The sequence below is a fragment of the Crocodylus porosus genome, unplaced genomic scaffold, assembly GCF_001723895.1.
Source record: "Crocodylus porosus isolate Cpor-Errol unplaced genomic scaffold, CroPor_comp1, whole genome shotgun sequence".
Taxonomy (NCBI): Eukaryota; Metazoa; Chordata; order Crocodylia; family Crocodylidae; genus Crocodylus; species Crocodylus porosus.
In genome coordinates, this window is record NW_017728921.1 from 19,323,395 (window position 1) to 19,332,772 (window position 9,378).

The 9,378-nt window shown below is 45.5% G+C and overlaps 1 protein-coding gene across 6 annotated transcripts in view; it reads left to right on the top strand.

Moving 5' to 3' along the window:
• CIT (citron rho-interacting serine/threonine kinase) overlaps positions 1 to 9,378 on the top strand; it is a 111,429-nt gene that overhangs the window by 97,105 nt on the left and 4,946 nt on the right. For all 6 annotated transcript variants that reach the window (XM_019539237.1, XM_019539239.1, XM_019539240.1 and 3 more), the window contains 5 exons: positions 2,555 to 2,663; positions 2,809 to 2,937; positions 5,881 to 5,961; positions 6,573 to 6,651; positions 6,766 to 6,945. In XM_019539237.1, coding sequence (XP_019394782.1) covers positions 2,555 to 2,663; positions 2,809 to 2,937; positions 5,881 to 5,961; positions 6,573 to 6,651; positions 6,766 to 6,945 — 578 coding nt within the window. The remainder of the gene's footprint in view (positions 1 to 2,554; positions 2,664 to 2,808; positions 2,938 to 5,880; positions 5,962 to 6,572; positions 6,652 to 6,765; positions 6,946 to 9,378) is intronic.

Genomic DNA, 9,378 nt, shown 5'->3' on the forward strand with positions numbered 1-9,378 from the left:
TAGTTTCCTGGGTCCTCCTTCCTCCCTTTTTTGAAAATGGGGACCACATTGTTCCTTTTCCAGTCCTCTGGTACCTCGCCAGAGCACCACGAGTGCTCATAAAGCTGTGTCAGGGGTCCCACAATGACCTCTGCTAATTCCCTCAGCACTCTGGGGTGGAGATGGTCAGGACCTGCTGATTGAACACGTCTAGTCCCACCAGAAGTTTCCTGACTAGGTCCTCACTGACCCTGGGCCTGGCTGCGCCTCCCCTGGGTCCATCAGGGATTCCAGTGTAGGGGATACCCCGGTCCCTACTCAAAAAGATGGGAGGCAAAGAAATTGTTAAATAGGTTAGCTTTGTTGTCTGGTGTGACCACTAGATTTCCTAGCGTGTCCTGCACAGGCCCCGCTTTACCCAGTACCTTCTTTTTACCCCCCCATATATTTAAAAAAGGACTTCTTGTTATCCTTGATCTGGGATGCTAGTCCCAGTTCCATCTCTGCCTTAGCCTTCCTAACAGCCCCCCTACAGTCCTGAGCAATGGAGGTATAATCGTTCTTGGTGATGGCCCCTCCCTTCCATTGGGTGTACGCCTCCTTTTTGGCTTTGAGACATTCCTGGATGCTTTTGGTGAGCCATGGGGGCTTTTGAGTACTCTTGCCCGCTTTGATCCGCATTGGAATTGTCACCCTTTGGGCTTGGAGGATTGTCTCCTTAAGGAACGACCACTCTTCCTGGACTCCTAACTCCCCTCCCCTCCAGGACCTTGGTGCTTCCCCAACTAGTTTTCTTACCTCATTGAAATCTGCCCTCCTGAAGTCCAGGACTTTTGCCTTGCTGCAGGCCTTTGACACCCTGCACTGGATGGTGAATTCCAGTAGGCGATGGTTGAGAACCCGCTGTCCACTCACCAGGTCATCTCCTGTAGCCAGTGCCAGGTCCAACAAGGCATTTTCCCTGGTGGGACTGCACCTTCTGGGTTAGATGGAGGTCCTGTAACTCGGCTAGGAACCTATGTGAGCAGTCAGACCTGGCTGACTGTTCTTCCCAGCAGATGTCTGGGTAGTTAGGTCATGCATGATGGCCATGTCCCTTGACTTAACTGCCTCTGCAAGCTGACCTGAGAATTCTCAGTCCAGCTCTTCCCCCTGGTTGGGTGGCCTGTAGTAAACCCCTACCATTAAATCCCTTTCCCCCGACCCCCTTGTATACGGACCCAGAGCACTTCAGTCTGTCCCTCCTCTGACCCAGTGCTGTTTGTTGAGGATGTGTATTGCTCTTTGACGTAGAGTGTCACACCCCAACTTTTCCTCCCTGTTCTATCTCTCCTGTACAGCCTATAGCCCTTGATGTTTACTGCCCAGTCATGTGTTGGATCCCACCAAGTTTCACATAGTTTCACATAGTGAGCCCCACTATGTCCGGGTTAGTGTAAGCTAGCAGGAGGGCAAGCTCCTCCTGCTTGTTCCCCATGCTATGAGCATTAGTGTAGAGGCATTTAAGACCTCCTGGAGGTGTATGCACTGCCCCCCTAATCCAAGGACTATCTGGGCCCCTGTCTCTTACCTGGGTATTTCTTGTGCTAGTTGCCTGTCTTGGCTGGGCTGTTCTTGTGGGTGGCTCTTGGTTTGGTGTTCCTTGGTTATCCAAACCTTCAATTATCCAAATGACAGCTGGGGCAGGGCATGGGGCGGAGCTGCTGGCAGCTCATCCATAGAAGCAGGGGGGCGGTTCCCTGCTGTTGTGCATGTCCCCTGAATTTGTGCATGGGGCAAGGGTGAGCAAGGGCTCAAGGTCAAGGACTGCACCAGCCTCTGCCCGGGGGGGGGAGGGGGGGTGGTAGCAGCGCTGAGGGGAGGGGTGTTACAGCCACCCCAAAATTCTGCTGTGGTATCCCAGTAGCCTCCCCTCCCAGCACGGCTGCCTGCCCTGAGTGCAGCCCTGCCCAGCCCCCACTGGATAGAGACTGGCATAGCTCCTGGTTCTGAGCCCGTGGTGAGCAGCCTGCACTCACCCTGAACACAAATCCAGGGGGGTACATGCCTCCCATGTGTCTCTCAGGGTTGTGCGCAGCAGCATGGAGGCGCGCACCCCCCTGCACTCCCAGATGAGCTGCCCACAGCTCTGTCCCATGCCCTGCCCTGGCTGGGCAGCACCTGCCCCTGCCCCACTCCCTCCCTCACCATGGGGGCCTCGATCTGCCCTTTCCTCCTGCATAGACTTCCTGGCTGAATGCAGCTCTTCAAGCTGCCAGGCTGCATTCCTGTAAATCATCTATAGAATCGGTATTGGCCAATATGGCTGGTTAATAATCGGTCATTGGTATCAGACAAAAAAAATTTTTATCAATTCACCCCTACTAAGTTAGGTACAATTTTACATCATGTATCATGTATTAGCATATATTGATTCCTCACAAGATCCTGTGGCTTCACTTATCTGAGCAGCTTTGGCAGTTGATTTCTAAAGAGATTTGAATATCTGAGGATGTATTGTATTAGAACTCAGAAAAATATGTAAGAGCAATATAGGGGAATTAATGTTGATCTATAACTTGCCCTTCTGTTCCAGGAAATTGAAACTTCAGAGCCATGCAGCTGTATCCATTTGACCAGTTACAGTATTGTCATTGGAACCAACAAGTTCTATGAAATTGAGCTGAAACAGTATACACTGGAGGGTAAGAGTTGGTTCTTGTCACACACACTAAACAGAACTGTAAATGTGTTTGGGGCCAAATACATGTCTAGTTAAGTGGGAGCCAGAGATATTAGTTTACAGACAAGCTGGTGCTGACACTGGTCTCTTACTTCACCCTCTTCCAGAGTTTTTGGATAAGAATGACCACTCCTTAGCCTCTGCTGTATTTGCTGCTTCCACCAACAGTTTCCCAATCAGTATCATACAGGTGAACCCCACAGGGCAGAGGGAAGAATATTTGCTTTGTTTCCACGGTAAGTCTATGGTAAGCTGTTGGACTAACCTGCCATTTTATTTTTGTAGGAACTGTGGTTTGGGGAACCTAGGCATTTGAATTACCTGAGTGGTGCATGGTATCCAAAACATTTGATAATCTTAACTGCTGACAGTGGTGAGGTCTAAAAGCACCAGAGAATGCTTGGCAAACAATAGCTGGTCTTCATAGTAAGATGTACAGGATATTGAAACTAAAATGGCAACATTCTGATTTAGACATGCTTTGGTCAGATCTCTTCCAGGTTATGTTAAATTCTCTGTGCTTATTGATCAGTTGCTGCTACTAAATATCTATGTGAGATGCTGAGGGATTGTAATGTTATCTCTTCAATGAATGTCTAGTGTAAATAGTTGATGAACTGTTTTGATTTAGCTTCCATAGGAACAGATTGCTTTACTTTTCCCGCAGAGAAAGGAAAGGTTGTAAGCTATTTCTTTGTGTAATGGTTTTTGTTGAGCCTTTAGGTCGATATCCCAAAAATTCACAAGGCACCTTTAGCCATGACAACAGTAATTCTTCTGCAACTTACAGTAAGAGCCTCTTTGGGCAGCAGGCACACTTTTGTGACTAGCATATGTCTTCCAGCCATTTACAGATGCTGGGTTCCTAGCAGGATAAGAAGTAACAGCTTTACCTTAATTAGTGTAAGGAGAACTCAAGTTCTAACAGCTTTAGTATTGAAATTATCCCTAAGTCCAGTAATATTTGCAAAATGCACTGTCAGTTATTCTGGAGGCTATAACAGCTGAAAAAGAAAAGCGGCCTTTTCATAGAATCATCGCATCACAGAAAAGTAGAGCTGGAAGGAACCTGTGGGAGAATCATCCCTATCCAAACCATCCCATGCAAATCCTTGTTAACTTATTAGAATTACAAAAGCAGCCCTGTCATACAGCTACAAGGCATAGCATCCTAACCTGCCACAGGTGAGGCAAGGGGACAGTGGTGGTTAGTGTCCTGCTGCTGCAGAAGTTGTTAAAAATTTACTTAAGAGATGCAATGAAAGGTCACACCCTCCTCAAAAGAGGAAAGCAAAACCGCCTGAAGTCCTTACCAGTCTGACTAGGGGGTAAAATTGCTTTCTGACCCTAAACATGGTGATTGGTCAGAACCTGAGTGGAGGGGTAACATTGTTTGACCAGGAACCTCTGGGTTTAAGTCCTGGCAGGAGACATGGCACATCCTAGTCAAAATTCCCAGCCTTGACTGCAGCCAACAACCAATACTTCTGGGGAAGATGGAGTAAAACCCTGGCAGCTGTAGCAATAGGAGGTGAAAAAAAACATTCCTTCCTGGCCCCATGTGGCATTCAGCAAAGCCCAGAAGAATAGGAAATGCCTATAGTATATCATAGGTATAGCTACTCTTAGATCATCCCTGACCAGTGCTTATCCAGCCTCTTCTTGAACAGCTCCCATGATAGAGATTCCACAGCTTCCCTAGGTGATCTGTTCCACTGCCTCGCAGTTCAAACAGTGAAGAAATTTCTTGATATCTAATTTAAAACTACTTTACTGCAACTTCAAGACATTGGTTTGCATCGTACTCTCTGCAGTGAGAGACAGAAGGTGTTCTTTATGGCAGCTCTTCAGATATTTGAAGGCTAAGACTGCAATCCTGTCCCTTCTCAAGTCTCTTTTCTGCAAGCTGAACAGGCCTGTTTCCTTCAATGTCTCCTCATATGGCTTGCCTTCCAAACCATTTATCATTTTGTTGCCTATCGTTAGACCCTCTCTAAGTTCTCCGTGTCCTTTTTAAAATGTGGAGTACTTTAGATGATGCCTGACCAGTGCTGTGAAAGAGGCAGTATCACCTCCCATGTCTTGTATCTGATGTTCCTACAGATGCAGCCCAAAATGGCATTTGCCTTTTATGCAGCTGTATCACACTGCAGACTCATTGAATCTATGATCAAGACTCCTAGATTTTTCTCCAAGGAGCTGCTATCCAGCTAGGTGTTACCCATTTTGTATTGTATTTTTGATTATTCTTCCCAAGGTGTAGTACCTTGCATTTGTCAGCATTGAACTTCACCCTGTTAACCCCAGCCAACTTTCTGATATGTCAAGATCCTTGTGACTTGTGCTTCCATTCTCCAGCATGTTTAGTCCTTCCCTAGTTTGCCCTCTGCATATTTTCTCAAGAAGCTCTCTGTTCCTGCATCTACATAGCTAACAAACACACTGAACAGCACTGGGTGCAGGACAGACCCTTGTCAGACTCCACTTAAAACCTCCTGCCATTCTTTCTTGTGGCTGTTGAGTCAGTTGTCTATCCCCACTGCAGCAGTTTTGTCTAGTGTAGGAGTGGCAACCTTTTACTTGTTTGTGACTCAGCTGGCACTGTGGGCTGCCCATCCCTTGCTGTGCCCAGTTGTTACTGCTGAGAAGGACTGATCTCTTGCTCCCTCCCCCAAAGCCTCCTTTAAATTATTTCTTGCTTAGTTTTTCAGAGTGAGCTGAGGCTGCGGTGTTGGAGGAGAGAGCAGCCCTGTGCACAGAGCCAGGGTTGGGATTATGTGGAGCAGCAGGATTAGCTGTCCTTTAGTAAAATGTAGAATGTGGAATTTGGGCTGCATCCCATAGCTAGGCTGCAATAAGGTTTCAGCTCGCCACTGGTAAAATGGGCTGGATCCAATCTCTAAGCAGGCCAGATCTGGTCATGGGACATAGGTTGCTGCTCCATGCATTCCCTTCATCCACCCAAGTAGTTACTCTGTTGAAGGAGATCAAGTTTGGCGTGATTTTGTTCATAATAAATTTGAGCTTACAGCTCAGAGTAAGCCTTTCCTTTTTTAGAAGTTTGCATATTGATTTCCTTTTGGATATGCTTTTATTTTTGGTGGGTTTTTTTTTAAATTAGTCTTTGCCAAAAAAAAAAAAAGTAAATGCTGCAAACATGTGACATCGGTTCTTGGCAGAATTTGGTGTCTTTGTGGATTCCTATGGAAGACGCAGTCGGACAGATGACCTGAAGTGGAGTCGCTTGCCTTTGGCTTTTGGTAGGTATAGAGCAACACTCACTAGAATTGTTCTGGTTTTGCCCATTTCCGTTGTTCTGGAATGTTCAATATTGTAGGCGCTGTGATAACGGGGAGGCATCCTGGTGATAAGGGCGGGCTTCTGATTCAGTGTTTTTCTAACTCTCTTAGAAATAGTGTAATTTTTCCTGTGGTAACAGATAATTATAAGCCTTGGGAAACAGCAGACCTTCTGAAGCGTGAAGAAATAGAGGAAGATTAAATCAAATTGATGCATTTGGTTAGTGTTCCCACTGACAGTGGCTAAATGGGCCAGTGTCATTTTTAATGATGCTTGGAAGTCTGTGAAGTACTCAAGAATCTATCATATCAGAATGAAACCTTAGGGCCTTTGTTCAGTTCAGTCTACTCTTTAATCCCTTCTGTGTGACATTCTGCCTGCCATAATACTATAGAAACAGAGAGCTACAAAGCAAAAGAAAGCAAACCATGGACTATAGGAGCTACAAAGCAAACCATGGGCTGTAGGAGGGCAGGAAGCTGTCATGTTCACACTGTGAGTTTCCTAACAAATTTGTGCTAATGTAGATTCTTTGTGCTGTGTTTTTTCTGTGACTGTGGTGGTGCTGCAGCCTATAGAGAACCCTATCTGTTTGTGACCCATTTCAATTCCCTTGAAGTGATTGAGATTCAGGCACGTGCTTCTCTAGGGTAAGTTATCTGCTCAGCACTTTGAACAGCATGTCCATATGCAGTCGTGGTAGGCTTCTAAGAACCATGGACAATAACCAGATCATACTGATATTTTTCCTCCCCTTCACTCAGCACTCCTGCCCGAGCCCATTTGGAGATCCCTAATCCTCGGTATCTGGGGCCAGCAATTTCATCTGGAGCTATTTACTTGGCCTCATCCTACCAGGACAAATTAAGGGTGATTTGCTGCAAGGGAAATCTAGTAAAGGAGTCCAACAATGAACATCACAGAGGAACTTCTGCTACACGCAGGTATGAAGTCAACATGCTGTGTTCCTGCCTCTCTCTTGTCTGCCATGCCTGCAGCATTACATCAAGACTGCTTTTTGAGGATTATTGTGTGAGAGCCCTGTTTCAGTCTTGTTGGGTAAAGGTTAGCTTCTCTCAGGAGCATCTAAAAATGCTGCAGGGATCAGTGGCAAATACAACAGTTCTACTGCGCTAGGACCTCCCCTTAGGAAAGCTGGGCTTCCTGGGCTGAGGTAACTTCCTCCACAAATACCTTCAAGATAAAAAAGTCTTATAATCTGGATGTTATTACTCAAAAATTTCTGGATGTTTCTATATGCCTAGGAAGCAATGCTTGTGGTTGCAAGTGCTCAGGAATCTTGTGTACGTCAGTGTTGTTTTAAATCATTCTGAAATTATTTTGACTACTAAATCCAAACCAATTTTTTCAAGGGCATAATCTTTCCAGGTATTCTAACCATAGATGATCTGTCCTGGGGTAGGGCTTGCATGGCATGGTTTTTGCATCCACTTTCAGATAGCAAGAGTTGTCAAAAAGAGGAAAATGTTGCATGTTTGACCCCTTTCAGAAATTGTGCCACAACCATGTTTGCCTCTAGCACCAGTACATGGCTGGGTTATGCTGATTTCCATTTCTATGGTTAGGTTATGCTGATCAGTAACTTGAGAAGGCCTTCTGTGTTGCTGTCAAAAACAGTAATCCTCTTTACAGAAACGGGGATAGTCAGTTGCTCAGGAATCTTCAACCAGTCCAATTAGACTGGATGAATTAGTGATGAATTCTTGCCACATGAAATTGTGAGGCTATTGTCCTCTTACTGTGATTGTAAAAACTGTATAAATGTTCTGTTGCAGCTGAATATACAGGCAACAACAACATTTTGATTTTTAAACATAGATTTCCTAAATGAAATATTTTAGAATCAATGAAACTAGTCGTCTGTAGCCATGGTATTATTCCCAAGCTCCAACAGCTGGGGCTGCAAGTAGAAGATTGGGGTAGAAGTGATGCTTTACTGCAGCTGTGACTGGAGAGACAAATGTTCACATTCTATTTTGACATAAAAATAAACCATGGATTGCTAAAATGTTTTTAAAAACAAAATCCCTGAATGCTGTATGAGTCTTAAAGTAATAATGTAGGGGACTGTGGTGATGCTGCCATAAGGTGATAAGATCTTGGTCTGTGCAACACAGGAAAGACAAATTGGGCAGATAAGTATTTATTGTGACTAACAGTGACCACTTGGAAAGAGAACAGTGTTTCCTATAAGCAACGTAAGCTAGTCACCCACACGAAATGTAATCAGATGTTTATTTCAGTATCTCCATAATTTTTGCTGTCCCTTTAAAATCTTACAACTGAGAAGGGATAAACTAATTTTAATATTTTTTATATAGGCAAAAGTGACTGTTGTATTCCTACAAAAAAAAAAAAAGAAAAAAAGTAGTTCTTGTAGGTGTTCTATGGAGCCTTGATTTGTGCTAAGCTTTCATTATTCCTTGAGCTGGAATGCCTTATTTAACAGAGCCTTCTGAAGTCATGTAATCTCTAGATGCAGAGGCTTGTGTGGCAGTATTTTAGCAAGCATAACATTGGTTTTTAACAGTTGATTACTGGAGGTTATAACCTTCTTTCAGCCACACCAGCTAGTCTCTTCTTATTAATGGTCATTTCAGCCTCTTCAGGACTTCATGTTAAAGAGAAAATGATACAAAAAGACTATGCCATTCCTAATCATGGCCGCTCAGCCAGTTGACTCTTGTGTACAGTAGCTGGTTAAGCTGTGTGAAGCTGCAGGTACTGATTTAATTTGGAGGCGATATGGCCCAATTCAGTGGCTGAATCTCCAAATCTGAATTGAATCAGGAGACCAATTAAAAGGTCCGAATTGATTCAAAGCTGTCCCAATCTTTGGAAAAGATTGGGAGAGCTTTGATGATTCAGATGGTCCCTGCCCGCTGCAGCACGGAACTGCAGCCGGACTCAGAGCTGGTAAGTAGTGGGGGAGGGGACCATGGGCGCCCCTGCCAGGCCCCATCCCCTGCCTTAACCCCCACTCGCTCCCTCAGTCCCCCCATGGCTGCCCCACCTGCCCCAGCTCCCAGTGCTTTAAAAAAAAGGTCCCGATTCACTGGGTCCTGCCTGGTGGGATCCCTGTTGCCCCATGCTCCATGGTGTGCTCTGCATGAGCCCCACTCCCCGCTGTCCCAGCCCCCACATGGCTGCCCTTGCCTGCCCGCCTCAGCTCCGGCTCTTTAAGGGAAAAAAACCCGAGGAAAAACAGTGGGACTCACCACTCCTGCAGTGGCCTTGGGACTTTGGAGGGGCTCGTGGAAGAGCTCCCCATGTGGCACAGGGCAGTGGGTATTGCCCCCTGCTGGCTGGAATGGTGAGTCCAGGGGTTTTTCTCTTTAAGAAAAAAGAAAAAAAAA